Raw genomic sequence first — 20602 nt, forward strand, 5'->3', positions numbered from 1 at the left:
TCTAAATGACAAGAATTAACGATGGTTGAATTTCTAAAAAATGTATAGCTCTGCTGTTATTAAAACTACATATTTAAAAACTATTTAAAACTATTATACTCTAAAATAATGCTATGCTGTCAGGTATAATTTTTGGTATTCTTGAAGTGTCCATTGAAGACTTCAGTTTGGGTATGACTTCTGATCGTTGTAATATTGGCAGTATAAGTGATTGGCTTAAATTTAAAAATGCCCATGGATATAGAGTTTTAAAATTATGTTATATATATATATGTATTTGATATATATATGTATATATATTTGATAAATAAAAGCTAAATCAAACCCTTTCCATTGAGTTTTTTGTGCTAGTAGGTCATTTTATCAATCCTTTGCCTTATCCCACAAAATGCTTGAAGTGGACATAGCTATAATGGGAAAAGGACTCCCGTGGATTCCAGCTTGTCATATTAAAAGCTGAGGCAAATATTACTTCATCATGTCAGTGTTACGCAGGTCTTCCCACTTTCAGAATATCTGAACCTTCAGTGGCTTCCAATTACCTGCAGAAGACAGTCCAGGCTTCTTACCATGACATACAGGCCTTCATGATTTGGTTCTACTTCTTTTACAGCCTCATGTCCTGCCAGCATCCACCCCCTCCACCTGCCCATAGTGTTCTGATGTTTGGGACTATGGTCTGCTCCCTAGGTAGACCATGCTCTTCCTTACTTCTCTACTTAGCCAGATTCCTCTGACCCAAATGCTTATCCCGATCTATTTCCACTGGTAAAGTCCCACACTTGTGTCAAGACCCAGGTCAAAACTTCATTTTATCTGTGAAGTTTTCTTGACCCCTAGGCAGAATTAATTTCCCTTTCTTGTTTGTATCCATGGCACTTTATGCTTGTCTCTGTAATAAAACTTATTATATCATAATGCAATTAGTAATGTTACTGTCTGTCTACTCCACCAAAATGCAAATACCTTGAGGGTAGGTGAAGGGTTAATATTTGTTTCTACCTAGTTTCTGGTATGTACTCTGTGATCCATGTGCACAGATGAATGAATGAATGAATGAATGAATGAATGAATGAATCACGTGTCTCATACTAACAGCTGTGTTAGACATTGGGTGGCAACACAGAAATATTTGTATGCTAAAACTACACTGAGAAACCTCACTAAACAATCATCTGGGATGGCTCTTTGATCAAAAGGAGAGAGATGACACTAATCTCCACAGGTAAAACATGGTTTTCACTTAATTATTTTTTCTTTATGATCATAAAAAGTTGTTATATTTCCTTTCCCTTCCAAAACTATCATCAGTGGTAAAAGTCAGTGAAACAAATGGGTGCGTCTTGTTTGTAGTAACTTCATCAATACGGCATTTCACATGTGAGAATTTCAAAGTGTGATTAAGAGTAAATTGCAAGAAGTCAAGGCACACTGGGTTGTATAACTCCTAAGCTGATTGTACAACACCTAACATTATACACCAAACAATAGATTTAGTGTACTCTGATAACAGGAATGATGCTCATTGATATTTTTCCTTCCAGGAAACTGAGATAATGAGAGAAATCATGCAAAACGGACCAGTTCAAGGTAAGCTTGAATGAAATAATTTTGTGTTTTATTTATTCCTTTATAAACAACGTTACATTTTAGCTCATGTAAAAGGAGCTTAATAAACAAAAGAAAATTTTTACTTTTAGAGTATTCATAAGGTTCAACAGTTCTAAGATCAGTGCAATTATAGGAGATATGCTCACCTAATAACTTCATGAGCTGCCATTTTAAGAGGATAGACTCGTTCATAAATTAAATTCTTAAATATTAATGAGACATTTCATGCAAGTCTGGTAAATCTTTCCAAAATGATCACGGACCAAATAGACAGTCAAATATGAAATGCTAAGTGATGGAGCTCATTTAATTGTTCAGTCATATTTAAGAATCATACATAGTGTCAGAAATTTTCTCCTCTTCAGTTTAAATGGTTTAGGTAATGGATTGAAAAAAAAAATCAAGGTTTAGCAGTAGAAACAAAGTAGATACTTTCCTTTTATGATAAGCTCGAAATAAATCAAATAAGCCAGTATGATTTTTGTGTTTTATAAAAGGCTTTCTATTTTGATCAATTTTGTAAACTTGTTATGATAGTAAACTAACAGTAAATAAGAAAATAATATACTGGGGCTGGCCAGGTGGCACAGTGGTTAAATTCGCGCGCTCCGCTTTGGCGGCCCAGGATTTGCGGGTTCGGGTCCTGGGCGTGGACAGACCCACCACTTATGAAGCCATGCTGCAGTGGCGTCCCATATAAAGTAGAGGAGGATGGGCACAGATGTCAGCCCAGGGCCAATCTTCCTCAGCAAAAACAGGAGGATTAGTAACAGATATTAGTTCAGGGCTACTCTTCCTCACACACACACACACACACACACACACACACAAAGTAAAAAAAAGAAAGAAAATAATATACTGACTTACTGTATGTTGACTTTGATTTTTATGTTATTATCTCTGACACATAGTTTCTCTGCTTACATATTGAATTTTATTTTGCACCAAGGGCATGGATAAAGATAAATTCACAGCGTATATCCCTGTACTAAACATTGCCTTGAAGTCCGTGGAAGAACAGATCCAGTGAGGCCTGAAATGGAAATTCAGGTTGTGAACACTGAAATGCCCAAAATATATTATCCATGCAGTGGAATAAATCAAATAAATTCAAATTAACCAAATAAATTTAAATGAAAAATTAAATTTAAAACATTTGATGTATACTTAAGGAACTATTGGCCAGTATTTGTTTTTGTTTTTCTGAATGCCGACCATTTAATTGATTTTGGCTCAACATCTAGAGGAACCATAGAGTTTAAAATTGTGTTGGAAGAATTTGTATTTATCATTATCACTGGTTAACATTTATGAGAAACGAAAACTTATGCTAAATATGTCCTGAATTTGATTTTAAAAATCCTGGGGCCTTACACAAAACCTGACAAAAATGAGAATTTTTTTTCTCCTTACTATTGTGTAATTTTTGTTGGCTATTATAAGAGTGGGGGAATTCATGTGTATGAATTGTTGACTATTCATTTGTTAAATGTATGACTTATGCATGTTCAATGTTAATGTATGTTCAATTGTTAAATGTGTGACGTATTAAGTGGCGTTTATGTGACTAATTTGAAGGAGCACAGCCATTTGTACTCGAGGCTGAATTCAAAATTCCAACTTTGACATTTGTTACTTAAATGACTTTGGGCAAGTTATTTAACCTCTCTGAAACTTCAAATCATTGTATTACTGTTTCAAGTTTCTCTCTCTTTTTCTTTCTTTAATCAGTCAAAAGAAATTTGGATCATAATTATTTAAAACTGAGAACACCTTAGGTTTATTTTACGGTCAAATACTTGAATGTTCATGAACTTCATATAATGAACCAAAAATAAAGATTTCGAATTTGAAAATAATAAAGTTGAAATCCAAATTATTCAACATCCATTTAACAAATGATTGTTGAGAATTTACCTACTGCTAGCCTGAGCCATTAGAAAGAAGCCCTAATGGAGGTGGCTACCGCCTGTCCTCATGCACATTATAGTTCTGTGTAATAAGTTCGCTGCAGTTTTCCAAAAGTAAAATTGCACTGCAATAACTTATATAGTTATATATTTATGGGTTCATCAAGTCTGTCTTGGTGTCAGAAACTGAAGGAAGGAGCCACCTTCAAGTTAATTGTGATGACTTCTCAGCCATGTTTCTTTAGTTGGCAGTGTTTTTCAGCAATGAAGAGTACATTTTATTCACGGTGCTTAGAGAGGGTTGAGAAGAACTAAAGGAGTCAGTGTGCCTATAGAAAAGAAAAACCACTAGCAATATCGTCACATTTTTATAAATGCTGGTTGACTCATCTTGCTGTCGATGCAACGTGATTGGCTGCACATTGCTGCCTGGGCTAACATACAGCATTTCCCCCCTCTCTCAGTACAAAAGAATGTAAAAGGCAATAAAATGCTGAATAAATAACACTATGCATTCTTCTGAAATGTGTGGAATTAAAAATAAGTTTAGGTGCTGGAAAGAGAACAAAAGCCAAGATCTGCCTAGAGTACAGTTATATACATTCTTAAAATCCTATGGGAATGTGTTTTAAAGTAGATAAAGAAGAATTTTAAGAATATTTCAGCAACATCAGAAAAGGCATGGAACATTAAAAAATGAAATAAAAAGTGGAACATTAAAAAATTATATTTGACTTTGGAGTAGAAGCTTCATTTCAGGATCTATTAAATGCTAGTGACCTTAGTTCTTATTTTATTTAAAATGCGCATCAAACTAAGATAGATGAGCATTGTACACAGTTATCGAGGTATACTTATCTAGTCCCAACTAAAAATATTTTCAATTCACGTCTTCCAGAAGAGAAGTTGAGACTCTTCCCCCTGAATTGTCCAAGCCCGTCAACAGAGCAGCACACAATACAGAAAAGAAGCAATCTAGGTGAGGGAATAGAGAGCTTTATAAAGTATAGGCTCTGACTTTCTAAAGAATACAACATTGGCTTAGCTCTCCTGAGCTGAAAGGATGAAATCTTGTCAGAGTATTCTTTTGCCAAGGGTTTGCTTTTTATTCAAATTCACCAAGGGAAGGTTTGTATTTACTTCTAAGGATTAAGGACAATTGCTTTAAGCCCGGTTTGCTAGGTTCACCCTTTGCTACTATCTTAATTGGAGTTTTAAGAGGCTTGTAGGGAAGCCCGAGGTTAATGGAGAAATAGCAATTACTAGCCAAAGGTAGTGGGCCTTTGCTGCAAGGGGCTCCATTCCTGGTAATAGTGCTTCCGTCAGTTAAGAATAGATGGTGATTTAAAGGTATAGTGTGTACTTAAGTAATATTCTAAATAGCTAAAGTTGTTTTTATAAGAGAACAAGAAAATACTGCAGCCAATTAAATTAAGCAGGAAAGAAAATTAGGCTGAATTGCAAAATTCCTTCTTAAATTCTACTCCTAGCAATTTTACCCATCGATTATTCTATGAGAATTTCTGGAGGTTTTTAAAGATAATTCTTTAAAACCGTGTCATTTATCCTGTTGGGTTTTATTTTAGCCATAATGCAAGTCCATGAGGATTTCTTCCATTATAAGACGGGCATATATAGACATGTTACCAGCACAAACGAAGAATCAGAAAAATATCGAAAGCTTCGGACACATGCCATCAAACTCACTGGGTAAGGCAGTTACTTAAAAATCTTCAGTTGATGCTTTTGGAGAATGAAACTGAAAATGAGTATATGTAGTGCGTTTAGGTACCAGAATTCCCCATGGTATAAGAGATTCTGATACAAATTAAAAATTATCTGAGCCTTGACACTATTCGTCATTATTTTATAAAAAAGTCCTGTTAAAGGGTAACTCAATATTCTGGGAAAGATGATGATTTTCTGTGTCTCACTTTGTGTTTGTGTTCTGAGTGCAAGGGAAATATATTATAGGCATAAATTCTACATGTGACGTAATCAAGGGAAGGGTACGGATCCAAAGTGTATTAGGATTTGGGGAGAAGGTTGTGGATAGAATTACAAATGGTAGAGATTGAGCAGGAAGAGAGGGTAGGGTCACCTTTAATTCAATGTAAGATTATTTTTTATATTCATGTGAGAATTGTGGAAATTACATTTATCAAATTTGCAAGTAAAATACATTCAGCTCTACAAGGGCAAGAAAGAGGCTCAAAATTGGTTGCATTTCAAGAGTAAGTAATTTCACAAATAGATCCCACTCAGTTTGTGGGTTCAGATCCCAGGTGCAGACTGATGGCACCACTTATCAAGCCATGCTCTGGCAGAGTCCCACATATAAAGTGGAGGAAAGTGGGCACAGATGTTAGCCCAGGGCCTATCTTCCTCAGCAAAAAGAGGAGGATTGGCAACAGATGTTAGCTCAGGGCTAATCTTCACCAAAAAAACATACAAACAAAAGAAAACAAAAAAAAAGGAATGCCAGTTTCCCAATATTTCTTCAAACACTGTGTTTTACTCTTCCGTTTTAATAAGTTTATTCTGTATAGTTTTGATTACTCAGCATTACTCCTCTTTAGAGGCCTAAAATAGTTTCATATTACCCTACATTTTTAGGTTATATGAAACAAGGTGCTTGATTTAATTTTTAAAAAGTATAATTTTTAAATAAAATGCATATTAGCTCACTATATTCATATAAAATGCACATATGCTTACAAAAATTCTTGACCTAAAAAGAAGATAGTAGAAAGAAAATCCCAAATCATATTAATCTCCCCAAATCACTATTAACATTTGGTGAAAAGCATGTCAGATCAAGTCTCTCTGTCTCTCTCTCTGTTGATGAGAAGTTAGAGAGACAAAAATAGAAAGACAATACAGGATAACAGCATTTTAAAACACTAATATTCAGGCTAAGTTTACTTTAATGAAATGATGTGAAATGAGGTTATTTTTGATTCTTCAGCACAGGAGATGCTGGTTCCTAAAAGAATCCTTTACACTTAAGAAAAGAATATGTTAAAAGAATTAGAGATTGGAGTCCATTTTTAACCACATATTTCAATTTCAGATTTTATCTATTGATTTGTTAATAGAAAAGATGAGAAAATTTATCATTTTTATACTTCTTCCCACCTTTCCTCCTCTCATACATCTTATTTTTGTTAGTAATATTATTATTTTTATATGTTAAGGGATTACAAAATTTGCATTCTGCTCTGAAATCATAATATCCATAGTTGTTTATACTTTGTTGTATATTAATGGAATCAATGATAAGCAAATATCTTTATCTTTTCTGTCCTTGAGTTTAATTTTTATTAATTATTTCCTTGGGTGAATTTTATTTTCCAGTAATTGTTTTTTTTTTTTTTTTTAATCAAGAAGAGCTCCTGATGCCTGTGGTCCCTAATTTCTTGCACATTTGAGAAAGTGTATGTTTTCTTTCAATTCAAGAGTAATTTTATCAGGTATAAGATTCTGAGACTATAGAAACTTCAGAACTTGGCAGATGTTGCTCCAGGGTTTCTGACATTGAGTTTTCATCTAGAAAAATCTCTGGCCAACTAGATGCTTTTGTCCCCTTACAAGTGACGTGACTTTTTCCTCGTGAATACTCATATTCATCTTTTTATTATCTTTGAATTAAAAATATTTACTTTTTAAAATTAAAAGTACATATTACACATATGCTGGATCTTCTATATCTCCTAATACCTTTTTCACAATATTTATAGTTTTTTATCATTTCATTGTGTATGATTTTCTCTACTTTGTCCCATATATCTGAACATTAGTTGTATTGGGTGTTCATTCTCCAAATGGCTCTCACCTCTGAAATGTTTTTAAATTTTTTCTCTTCCTTTTCTTTAGATTGTCTTTCTTTTATTTATTTAATTAATTTTTAATTGTGGTAACATTGGTTTATAACATTATATAAATTTCAGGCATACATTGCTATATTTCTATTTCTGTGTAGACTACATCACGTTTACCACCCAAAGTCTCATTGACATTCATCGCTATACACACGTGCCCTTTTACCTCTATCACCCTTACCCCTTCCCCATCCCCTCTGTCAACCACAAATCTAATCTCTGTATCTATGTGTTTGTTGTTGTTGTTTTATCTTCCACATATGAGTGAAATCATAGAGTATTTGGCATTCTCCATCTGACTGACTTTGCTTAGCATAATGCCCTCAAGGTCCATCCATGTTGTCACAAATGGCAAGGTTTCATCCCTTTTTATAGCTGAGTAGTATTCCATTATATATATTCATACCTCATCTTTTTTATCCATTCATCTGTTGATGGACACTTAGGTTGTTTCTCTGTCTCGGCCATTGTGAATAATGCTGCAGTGAACATAGAGGTGCATATATCTTTTTGAATTAGTGTTTTCATGTTCTTTAGATAAAAACCCAGAAGTGGAATAGCTGGATCATATGATAGTTCTATTCTTAACTTTTTGAGAAATCTCCATACTGCTTTCCATAGTGGCTGCACCAGTTTACATTCCTACAAGCAGTGTCATGAGGGTTCCCTTTTCTCCACATCTTCTCCAACACTTGTTATTCTTATCTTTTTAATAATAGCCGTTCTGATTGGCATGAGGTAATATCTTGTAGTTTTGATTTGCATTTCCCTAGTAATTAATGATGTTAAACATCTTTTGATGTCCCTATTGGCCATCTGTATATCTTTTTGGAAAAATGTCTGTTCAGATCCTCTGCCCATTTTTTAATCGGGTTGTTTTTTTGTTGTTAAGTTGTATGAGTTCTTTATATATTTTGGATATTGACCCCTTATCAAATATATGATTTGCAAATATCTTCTCCCAGTTGTTAGGTTGTCTTTTCACTTTGTTGATGGTTTCCTTTGCCATGTAGAGGCTTTTTGGTTTGAAGTAGACCCATTTGTTTATTTTGATTGCCTTGCAAGGTTTTCTTTGAGCTATATTTAGAGCAATCATGTCTGTAATTTCTTTGAGTCTATGTCTGACTTCTCTAGTTTCCTTGAATAATTCCTTTTGAACTGTATATTCTTCATGTATCTTTTGCTTGCCTTCTTCTAAAAAATTTAATCTCAAATCCACATTTCACCATGACTGCCTCTCTTTCCAGTCCACTCTCTCCACTACTCACACCTCAGCAATCCTTCAGCCTCATACATTCTTTTAATGAATTATGCCATTCAATCTGACCACCATTTAACTGTCCCTCTTATGCTTGATGCCCACACTCCCTTCCTTATTGAGTTAAAATTCCATGGCAAATCATTGTAACCACTCACAAGTACCCTGGACTCTTCTGCGCTTGCTTATTTCATCATATTAGCTTAGCAAAATCTCAGCTCTGGGTAAATTCAAATCACCCTATTTTGTACCTGCAGCTGTGCATCTGAACACGGCTTGAAAAAACACATAATTATGCTGGTTTCACTTTAATTTATAACCACAAATATGAAGTAGTTATTTAATACTACCAGGCAATCATATTCTAGATTCCTATTCTGCTTACTGTCACAATCCTCAGGTGATTATCTCAAAACTTTTCCTTTTTTCTTTTTTTTTTTTGTGAGGACATCAGCCTGTGCTAACATCTGCCAATCTTCCTCTTTTTTTTTTTGCTGAGGAAGACTGGCCCTGGGCTAACATTCGTGCCCATCTTCCTCCACTTTATATGGGACGCCACCACAGCATGGCTTGCCAAGCGGTGCATCGGTGCACGCCCGGGATCCGAACCGGCAAACTCCGGGCTGCAGCAGCGGAGCGAGTGCACTTAACTGCTTGTGCCACCAGGCCGGCCCCCCTTTTTTCTTGAGTCCTCAATACCTCCACCTTTATGCTCTTAGGTGATAACCTTGAATTCTATTTTACCAAAAAGATTAAAGCAATCGAAAACAACTCCCAGTATCACACGTGCCACCTATCAGTATGCACTCCCTCATTCTCTTTCTCCCCTTTTCTTACATAGATGAACCATCTGTGCTCCTATCTAAATCCCTCTTGCTACAGTGTAGACCCAACCCCTCTCCACTATTCAAGAATATGCAGAAGCAATGTTTTTCTTTTTCTTCTCTATAATTAATTTTATTTCTACCACCATACGAGCATGCCATTATTTCTCAGATATTATTAAAAAACAAAGAAACCCAACTCTCTCTTGACTCTACTTCTGCTACCCTCCGTTTATGTTCTCTCCTGAGAGCAAACTCCTCACAAGATTTGTCTGTACTCACTGTCTTCAGGTCTTCTCTCCCCATTTTTTCTTAAATCTCTCCAATCACTTTTTCATTTCCCTCTTCCTCTTCATAAAAATATTTATTTCAAGGTTATCAATGACCTCTACATTGCTCTCTCAGGCAGAAGCCAGGCCGGCCACCTCTTCCTCCTGGTTTTTCCTTGCTGGCTGTGACTTTTCAGTATCCTTTGCTAGGTTTGTTTTTTTCTTTTCTTTCTTCTTTAAGAAGCAAGTACTTCTATGCTTCTTAATGTTGGAGTGCCCCAGACTCAGTTCTTGTCCTTTTCTTCCTTCTAGTCCCACTCATTCTCTGGTGAACTCATCAGTCTCTGAGCTCATCCTGGCTTTGAGTACCATCTAAACCTGACACCAGCTGAATTTGTATCTCCAGCCCAGGTCTCTCTCCTGAACTCCAAACTCATGCATTCCATGGCCTACTTGACATCCCCACCTAGATACCTAATAGTTGGCTCAAATTCAGCACTTCCAAAACTGAAATCCTGATCTCTTACGTTGTACTTGCTGAACAGCATCGACCTTTCCCATCTTAGTTGACAACAACACAGTCCTTTCGTATACTCTAGCTGGAAACCTTGGAATTATCTTTAATCCTTTCTACTGTTTTTTTGGTCTCAATATCATTTATTTCTGCTCTGATTTTTATTATTTCTCTCCTTCTGCTGGCTTTGGGCTTTGTTTGTTCTTCTTTTTCTAGTTCTGTTAGGTGTAATTTAAGGTTGCCTATTAGGGCTTTTTCTTGTTTGTTAAGGTGGGCTTGTATCGTTATGAGTTTCCCTCTCAGGACTGCTTTTGCTGCATCCCATATGGTTTGATATGGCATGTTATCATTTTCGTTTGTTTCCAGATAGTTTTTGATTTCTCCTTTAATTTCATCAATGATCCATTGGTTGTTCAGTAGCATGTTGTTTAATCTCCACATTTTTGTCACTTTCCCAGTTTTTTTTTCCTGGTTCATTTCCAGTTTCATAGCCTTATGGTGTGAAAAGATGCTTGTTATGATTTCAATCTTCTTAAATTTATTGAGGCTTGCTTTGTTTCCCAACATATGGTCTATCCTAGAGAATGTTCCATGCGTGCTTGAGAAGAATGTGTAGTCAGCTGTTTTTGGGTGGAGTGCTCTGTATATGTCTACTAGGTCCATCTCGTCCAGTTTTTCATTTAAGTCTAATATTTCTTTATTAACTTTTTGTCTGGATGATCTATCCATTGCTGTAAGTGGGGTGTTAAGATCCCCTACTATTATTGTGTTGTTTTTGATTTCTCCTTTTAGGTTTGTTAATAGTTGCTTTATGTACATTGGTGCTCCTATGTTGGGTGCATATATATTTATAAGTGATATGTCTTCTTGATGTAGTGTCCCTTTTATCATTATATATTTCCCTTCTTTGTCTTTCTTAACCTGTTTTATCTTGAAGTCTACTTTGTCTGATATGAGTATGGCAACACCTGCTTTCTTTTGTTTGCCATTAGCTTGGAGTATTGTCTTCCATCCTTTCGCTCTGAGCCTGTGCTTGTCTTTAGTGCTAAGATGTGTTTCCTGAAGGCAGCATATTGTTGGGTCTTGCTTTTTAATCCATTCTGCCACTCTGTATCTTTTGATTGGAGAGTTCAATCCATTTACATTTAGGGTAATTATTGAAAGATGAGTGCTTAATGTTGTTGTTTTGTCACTTATTTTCTGGTTCTTTTGCATTTCCTTTGTTTCTTGTCCCATTTGTTTTGGACTGCCAATTCAGTTTGGTTGTTCTGTCTTATGATTCTTCTAGTTTTCTCTTTGTTTATCATATGTGGTTTTGCTTTGATTATTTGTTTAGTGGTTACCTTGAGGTTTGGGCAAAAAATCTTGTGTATGAGATAGTCCATTATCTGATACCCTCCTATTTCCTTATACTAAGTCAATTCAGTCACTTTCCTCTTCCCCTTCTAAGTTGCTCTTGTTATACCTTATTCTATCTTGTGTTGTGGCTGTGTGTTTACAGTGATGAGGTTAAATTTATTTTTGGTGAATTTCTTCCTTTGATCTTTGAGTTTAGTATTTAAGTGGTTGCTAACCTATTCCAGTAAAGACCTACTATTTCTCTGATTTTGTCTACCTACTTTTCTCCTTCCTCCAAGCTTTGTGTTCCTTTTCTCTTCTTTTTTTCAGGCCTGAGGGCCTTCTTGAGTATTTCTTGTAGTGGGGATCTCGTGGCCATGAACTCGCTTAGCTTTTGTTTATCTGGGAGAGTTACTATTTCTCCATCATATTTGAAGGATATTTTTGCTGGATAGAGTATTCTTGGCTGAAAGTTTTTGTCTTTGAGTATTTTGAATATATCATTCCAGTCTCTTCTAGCCTGAAAAATTTCTGTTGAGAAATCCACTGAGAGCCTGATGGGAGTTCCTTTGTACGTTATTTTTTGTTTTTGTCTAGCTGCCCTTAATATTGTTTCTTTGTCGTTGACCCTGGCTAGCCTTACCACTAGGTGTCGTGGTGAAGGCCTTTGTCTGTTAATATATATAGGTGTCCTGTTGGCTTCACTTACTGGTATTTCCTGCTCCTTCCCCAGATTTGGGAAATTCTCAGCTATTATTTCCTTGAATAGGCTCTCTGTTCCTCTTTCCCTCTCCTCTCCCTCAGGAATACCTATAATTCTTATGTTACATTTTCTAATAGAGTCAGATATTTCTCAGAGTCTTTCTTCATTTCTTTTTAGTCTTAGTTCTCTCTCTTCTTCCATCTGGAGTATATCTGTATTCCTATCCTCTAAAGTACTAATTCTTTCCTCCATATTGTCAGCTCTGTTCTTTAAAGATTCCAGATTCTCCTTTATCTCCTCCATTGTGTTCTTCATCTCCATCAGCACTGATTGGTTTTTCTTTATGATTTCAATCTCTTTTGTGAAGAAACTCCTAATCTCATGGAATTGTTTGTCTGTGTTGTCTCGTATTTCGTTGAGTGTTTTTATGATAGCTATTTTGAAATCTCTGTCATTTAGTTTATGGATTTCTGTGTCTTCGGGGTTGATTTCTGGGTGCTTGTCATTTTGTTTCTGGTCTGGTGATTTCATATATTTTTGCGTTGTGGTTCCTGTGTTGGTTTTGTTTTTCCTCATCCTGGAAGTCTCTGGTTGCAATTTCCACCTGCCGCCACTGTCTGGTGGTAAAGGGCTGTGTAGTCTAAGCCCCCTGTGCTCTGCCCCGGTTTTTCTGCTGCGATCGCAGTTCCCCCCCCCCCCCCCCCCGCTACGATCCACGGGTCCAGTCCAGTTTGATCAGGTCTGCCTCGGATCGCTAGGTCTGGTCTGGTGGAGCTGCAGACTCCGGGTTGCGGGGAGGGGGGAGATCTCTCTTTCGCCCTCTGGGTCCCTGACGTGGGAGGCTTCTCGTTTGCCCCTCTTTATCCGCTCTCTGGGGTGCTCAGATGTTGATGGTAGCCCTGTGGCTCCTCTGAGTCCTCTGTGCGGGAGTTTCCCACTGGCTGAGAGAGTCGGAAGAGCCGCGGTTTCCCGCTGAAGGCCGCCCCTCCCCCCTCTCTGGGAGCCGCGCGGACCAGGATTGCTGATCTGATGGGGAGGGAGCGGAGTTCTCCTTACCTCTCCCCACTTCCTCTGGGGGCCCAGCACGTTCTGGTCTCAGATGTGCGGCAGTGTGGATCTCTCCGCTCTAGGTTTTCACTGTCTGGGATTCCGTTGTTGGTCTGTGGCTGTTGCTTTTGTTGTATCTTGTGGGGGAAGAATTCACGGGGAAGCTCACTCCGCCATGATGCTGACGTCACTCTCTGGAATTATCTTATTCCTTTCCTCAAAACTCACTTTCAATGTCAGAAACTCTGTTGGCCTTTAACTTACATCCAGAATCTGACCACTTTTCACTGTCTGAACCACCACCCTTGCCTGAACCACCATTACTCATTATTTTGTACATGGATTACTGAAGTAGCTTCTAACGGGTCTTTCTGCATTTACCTTTGTCCTCAACAGTCTATTCTCAACAGAGAAACCAGGGCGTTCCTTTTAGAACGTTACTCAGATCTTCTCACCCCTTTGCTCAGAACTCTACAATACTCTCTCATTTCCCTCAGAGTAAAAGCCAAGGTCCTTACAAGGGCCTACAAAGGCCTACGTGATCTGAGGACTCCCCATCTGCCTGCCTGCACCCCCATCAACTTTCTGATCTCAATTTCTATTCATCTGTACCTCATTCTTCCTGCGCTAGTAGGCCTTTAATGTTTCAAAAACCCAGACCTCAGAATCTTTCCCTCTGCCTGAAATGCTTTTCATCACACATCTGATTTCTTAGTGTCTGTGCTTCCATCTAGTCTTTGCTCAGATCTCACCTTCTCAGTGTTGCTTTCCTGACTGTCCGATTTAATACTGCTACCTACCCTCTCCTCCAGCACTTCTGATCCCTCTTACTTGATCTATTTCTTAAAAATCTTTTCATAACAATTATCACTTTGTAACATACTGTTTAATTTAATTAGCCTTTTATGTTGATTGTGTATTGTCTGTTTCCCCTACCAGAATAAAGCTCTATGACAGCAGGTGTCTGTATTATTCACTGATGTAGCCAAACTACCTAATACAATAATCCATAATATAGTTAATGCTTTTTCTATTCAAAAAATGAATTTTTTATGCATATGCTCTATGATAGTTCTTGTTTAGTACTCATCTTTAAATAGGGTGGCTATTGGTTGAAAAATAGAGGGAGGAGAATTTGGAGGAGACAGCCCAGGCACTCCTCAGCTTTGATTATGTTTGTGATTCTCGGGCTCATGCTCACCAAATCCACTCTGCCCTTAGTTCATATCCCGGAGAGTCTGGTGGGACTCATAATAGATCTCTTGCAGGGCTCTTTGCTGCCATGGGCTACTCTTTGCTTTTCCTTTTTCCTTCACCTCACTCCATCTTTCAGTCATTGCCCCTGGGGGGTTGGCCAGGACTTCAGTGGCCCAATGTGCTTCCTGTGTGATTTCTTCTTCAGCAGACCTCCCATGGGTGGTATGGGAAAGGACTGACATAGCCTGATTGCCATGCCTGCTCATGGCCCTCATTAGAAAGATCTTGAAGGGTATTTCTGAACTGTCTTATATACTTTTGAGGGTAAAACTTTCCTATGGAGATCTGGAGGTGGAGGGGAAGAGTTGTGGTGAGTGTTATTTCTCAGCATCTACTCTTGCTTTGGTACAGAACAAAATGTGTTTTTCTGTTATTCCTGGATATTGTTATTTGGGATTACAGCTGTTTGCTTGGTTCACTAAAGATGCAAAGAAGGTATTAAGGATTTAAATTGTTTTGTTTTACTTTGTTTTTCCATTCTTAATGGTTTATTGACTTTTCAGGAAGGCAAATGGAATAAAAATGCCTTTATACTGCCACTGTAACTGGAAATTCAACTCTATTTGAGTTCCGTTTACCTTCAATATAAAAGCCCATTCCTTCTAAATCTCTTCTTCCTATGTATGTGTCATGATCAATTTTTGTCTTCTCTAGTGACATCCTTGATTTGGAAAAATTTTCCCACCATACACTCGGTGATTGAAATAATTTTTCCTATTATTCAGAGAACTCTGAAAATGCCAACATTGATGTGGAGCCTTCCTAGATTTGTTAGAACTGATCATTTATCATTTTTATCACTTATTTAGCCATGCTGGTCATATTTTCTTCACTCTACTAAGTTCATTCATGCTGAGGTTGAACAAGATATAAATGTGTTCACATTTAATCACTCTGTAACTGTTTGTTGATTTTCCGTGTTCAGTGTGTCAATTACAGTAATGTGTTCACTTTTATAAACTCCCAGAAAATTGAGACCTTTACAAATTTACCTCACATGTGTGACAACTAACAAGGCTATTCTGCTAGTAGGCAAATTACTTCTGGAGAATATGTTTATTTTTCAGAAGTATTTTAGGCCACCTGGGCATTGTTAGGTGCCCTGGAGCGGTAGATTTTAATTCATTTCTCCATTAGTAACTCCTGATTTCGTAATTAGTGCATTCAGAAAATTAACGCATCAGTGAACTAAAGATTAATCAAATAGCCCAAGTAAGTTAATGTTCCTTATCAGAGAGCTTAATATACTGCTATGAAGTACCTTACAAATTTATCTCAACAAATTCTTTTTGCTGCCCTTTCTGTAGAAGACAAAGCTATGAGATTTAACTTACTTGAACAAATGAATTTAAACTTCTATCAAGTGTCCAGCACCGGGGAATACAAGGAGAATTAATACATAGTCCTGCTCTTAAGGAGTTTAGGGAATGAGGCAGATACATTCACAACTGATTGTAGCATAAGGTGACAAAAGCTATATATTTCTATATATAAAGAACAGAATTGTGGTATATAGACAAAAATTTGTAATGTCCCTATTTGCTCCCAATAACCTTATTTCACTCCCCTCTCTCCTCTTTCTAAAACCTCTGTCCCTTTCATTTATGAATACCATAACTATAAAAGTGTTTAATTGAATTAAAAATGCCATATATTTTGAGACATGGCATTCGTTTATATACCAGTAATAAGAAGAAAACATTACCAGTTAAACTAAGCAAGTCCATTGATTGTTAGATGGATCTTAATTTTAGAGATGTTAAAATGTGGGGGAAAAAGTATCTTACAATAAAAAAAATATGTGGTTTCTGAGATTTTCACGCTGGCCAACGTTCTCTGTGTTAGGATCCTATTCTACATCTCTATATCCATCATAGTTCATCCTGCACCATCCACCAAAGGTTCTGAGCTTTCTTTAATCCTTAAGTCACAAGTTGATGAAGTAGTGCATGAATGTGATTTACTTTTGCATCTGATTCTCAGGAATCATCACTAAAACTCAAAGGAAAAAAACCTAGCAGTTATAAATTTTAGAAAATTAAGGGAAATAATTGCGATAAACATTGACTTTTCTTCACATTGTCATCTCTGCTTGTGGGACAGAGTTTTATGGAAGATGTAGTCTATATATCACCAAAAAGAATAATAAAATATTTTAGGACATATTTTTGCTATTGTTAAATAATGTTTTTTGTGAAAGTTTATTTATTCAATGACTATTTATTGAGTACCTATATGTGCCAGGTGTTGTTTTAGGATATATTAGTGAACAAAATAGACACAGATCCTGGTCCTCATCAGATTTATATTCTACTAATTGATGTATAGTTGTCAGGCAAATAAAGTCATGTTTTATAAAGGGCCAGAGTTTTGGTGCTAAACTTTGTGCATGTGTCTCTGGGGTCAACAGTATCAACTTTTTTACTTATAAATACTGAGTAGCGACTCAGACAGAACGCAAACCATTGTGATATGGAGACTGAAAGGAAAACATCCATTCGAATAGTCCGAGAACAGATTAAAGAATAACAAAGATGTTTTTCAAGGAGATTGTGAATGATAATTGCCAGTTTTTTTAAATTAAATTGAACACCCCAAAATATGCTAAAAAATGCTTCAAAGTGATAGAAATTTGGCATGTTTCCCATAAGTGACTGTGAAGACATCTGGTTTGAGTGAATCATCAAAAATCAAGTCAGAGATTTCTGTAAACTTTGATGCAAATTCATTATACGACTTAAAATTGGGCACAAATAGAATGATTTATAAGTTTCTCTTTTCTAAATATTCAACAAATATTAGAAGAGAAGCCATGTTGTTCTTGGTACTGTGCTGAGTAGTAGGCATGGTGAGAAAAATCAAAAACAGTTTTCACCCTTCAAATGCAACTAGATATTAAACAAAAACACATAAAAATGTAAAGTTCTGATACATTTCACAAAGGCAGAGTAGAAAGTGGTAAGAGGGCATACAATACATGATCTAGATTTGAAGATCTGAGAAATCTCCCTGAAAAAGAAAAGTCTGAGCTGAGATTTTCAGGTTGTTTAGGAAGAGGCAAAGGGACCAGCTTACGTAAGGGACCTCTGGTCAGAAGGATGCAAAACATTGTATGAACACAAAGAAGGTTGTGTTTGCTGAATCTCAGCAGCCTATTTTACAGAATTTAGTCAAGTATGTTAAGTATTTGGTTAAGGATTTTAAGGGCGAGGGGAAGTCATTGAAGTGTTTTAAATAGGAAGGTGGCACGATCTTTCTGTGTATTTTTTAAAGATTGCTTTGATTATAAAGAATGAAATAGAAAAAGGCAAATTGTAGTAATCCAAGTAAAAGATAACAGTCTGGACTTGGAAGACGGTAGAAAGGTTGGGAAGACATGAGTGGATCAAGGAATATTTAAGGAGAAAAGCTGGCAGATGTGATGTGGATTTGGAATAGAGCATGGACAATGAGATGAGGAAGAAGTTCACTATTGAGCCTGATGATTTTGAAGTGTCTTTGAGACGTAAAAATGCAGATAGATGTCAGAGAAGACAGGTAGATACGCTGATCTTGAGGTCATAGGAGAGATAAGAGTTGAAGATGGATGAGACTGAACAGAATAAGAAAAAAGGAAAGACTGATTGAGACTAAGCCATGGAAAAAACCAACATTTAATGACTGGTTAGAAAACGATGATTCTACAAAGAAAGAGGAGAGGCCAGAGAGGTTTAAAAAAGTATTTACTAGTGTAAGATTTCTGAGAAAGCCAGAAAGCTGCAATAGTTGAGACCCAGAGTATACAAAGAGATTGGTCTTAGAGAGAGACCCAGTGGCAACTCTGTTGTATCAAGAGAGAAGGCAGAGAGGATGGGGTTAGATGAAACTATTTTAGCATTTAAGGTAGTGGTAAAGTGAAGAAAATTCCTATAAAATTGCTTCTTTTTTTTTTTTTATCTCCAGAAAGTAGAAGGTAAGGTTATCCGTAGAAGGTAGAGGTGGTGGGAAGGATACATTATGAGAAATTTGAGGAGAATAGTGATGGTTTGCAATGGTTATATAGATGTTTAGGAGAAGTTGTTGCCCAGAGGAAACTAAAGGGATTGCCACACATTGCTAATGGTACTACTCTGCCCTCTTGTGTGTGCTGTCTGCAGTTGTAGACAGCTACTTGGGTGTACATAAAGAAAAATAAAAGTTCATCCAAGACTGAGAGTTTTCGGGATGGGTGCAATGAAGAGTCAGAAAAACAAGAGATTTAGGATATGAGAATTGAAGCAAGTATTGCTAAAATAGCAGAAAGCTTAGTAAAACTGGTGAAACGAGAGGACTGATGGATATGGAGAAAATGGAAAAATCATTGGGCTAAAGGCTGTGATACTTATCATCTCAGTGATTTTATGATTCTCTTATTTATTTTTCTTATCTTTTAGATTTTTTATCATTATTTATGAGAAGCAAAGTAATCAATTAATAATAAGTAATATTTATAGATTATAAATACAGTATTATAGAGTGATTAAAAGCCATAATTTTCTGTTAGTACCTAATTATATTGTAATACTGATTGTCTACTTTGTAGTCATAAACTTTTGATCTATCTATCTATCGATCTATCTATCTATCTATCATTTATCTATCCAGTTAAAGACACTTGCCCTCTGAGAGTATAAAAATAATGCTTCAGAGTTAAATTTCTAACATATTTTTCCATATTTTCTATACATATCATAAATAGCAAGGATTCCAGGAGCATAAGTTATTACTTAGTGCCATTACAAATTATTTGACATAGCTTTATTGGGGCCACCACTTGCTTTTCCCCATTCATCTTTTTTTCTCTCTTCCTTTCTGAATAACAACTGAATGTTAAGCCTGAGTTTTCATGCTATGTTATGTCTAACCCCTGGCAAATTGATAAATTCTGAGCAGATGTTTTAATTAGAGGTTTTTAATGCATGGCAAAGTCTAAGACAGTTGAATGAACATTTCAACTACAATTATTTAGAAGATGCAAATAAATGTGTAATAATTAGTATAGACGATATATAAAAACATTTAATTTGGGTATTAGGATATCTTTCAACTGCAAAATGCTTAGTTCTTTCTTTTTTGAGGGGTTAAGGGGTGCACTGGTGTGACTAACAGTAGCTGCTGCAACAAATAGACTCAAAATATTTAATAGTTCAAATATATTAGTAGAAGTTTATTTCTTGTTCACATAATGCTCAAGATGGGTGATCCTAGTTTTTAGGTGGCCCTCTTCCATGTGGTTTCAGGGTCCCCAAGCTCTTTCCACCTTGTTGCTCTGCCATCTCTGAGGGTCACAAGTTGTGATCCCCTTCGGCCTGTGGAAAATGAAGAGGAGCATGAGGAAGGCTTCTTAAATTCATTTATTATAAAGCCTTGACTCAGAAATGGCCTCATCACTCCATTCACATTCCTTTGGTTAAAAATTCACATGGCTCCACCCAACTGCAAAGGTGGCTGAGTAATGTAAAAGATTTGGCAGGAACATTTTAATGTCAGAACAAATAGAGCTCTATTTTGGAGTAGAATTCCAAATTTGTGTAAATTTCAAAGGAAAAGCCAGAGACTCAGATTTTGAGTTTATGAAGAGTTGACTTGGTCTACATCTCCCAGGCCCTCTGTAACTGTGTGTTCTAGTTGTTTTTTTTTTTTTTGGTGAGGAAGATTAGCCCTGAACTAACATCCATTGCCAATCTTCCTCTTTTTGCTGAGGAAGATTGGCCTTGGGCTAACATCCGTGCCCATCTTCCTCTACTTTATATGTGGGACGCCAGCATGGCTTGGTAAGCAGTGCGTAGGTGCGTGCCTGGGATCAGAACCTGTGCACCCTGGTTTGCCGAAGTGGAGCGTGTGAACTTATCCACTATGCCACCAGGCTGGCCCCAATGTGTGTTCTGTTTTTAGAGACTCTTCATTGAGGAATTTTGAGAATCACTGCTCTACGAGATTGAATAAACTAATAAATGTATTTGGTATCAATT

General features: G+C 36.6%; 1 protein-coding gene across 2 annotated transcripts in view; it reads left to right on the forward strand.

The window, feature by feature from the left end:
- TINAG (tubulointerstitial nephritis antigen) overlaps positions 1–20602 on the forward strand; it is a 92142-nt gene that overhangs the window by 32022 nt on the left and 39518 nt on the right. For both annotated transcript variants that reach the window (XM_004424008.2, XM_087438728.1), the window contains exons 8-9: positions 1545–1590; positions 5108–5231. In XM_004424008.2, the coding sequence (XP_004424065.1) occupies positions 1545–1590; positions 5108–5231 (170 nt within the window). The remainder of the gene's footprint in view (positions 1–1544; positions 1591–5107; positions 5232–20602) is intronic.

Source organism: Ceratotherium simum, chromosome 13, assembly GCF_057802395.1.
Source record: "Ceratotherium simum simum isolate JZ-2026a chromosome 13, ASM5780239v1, whole genome shotgun sequence".
Taxonomy (NCBI): Eukaryota; Metazoa; Chordata; class Mammalia; order Perissodactyla; family Rhinocerotidae; genus Ceratotherium; species Ceratotherium simum.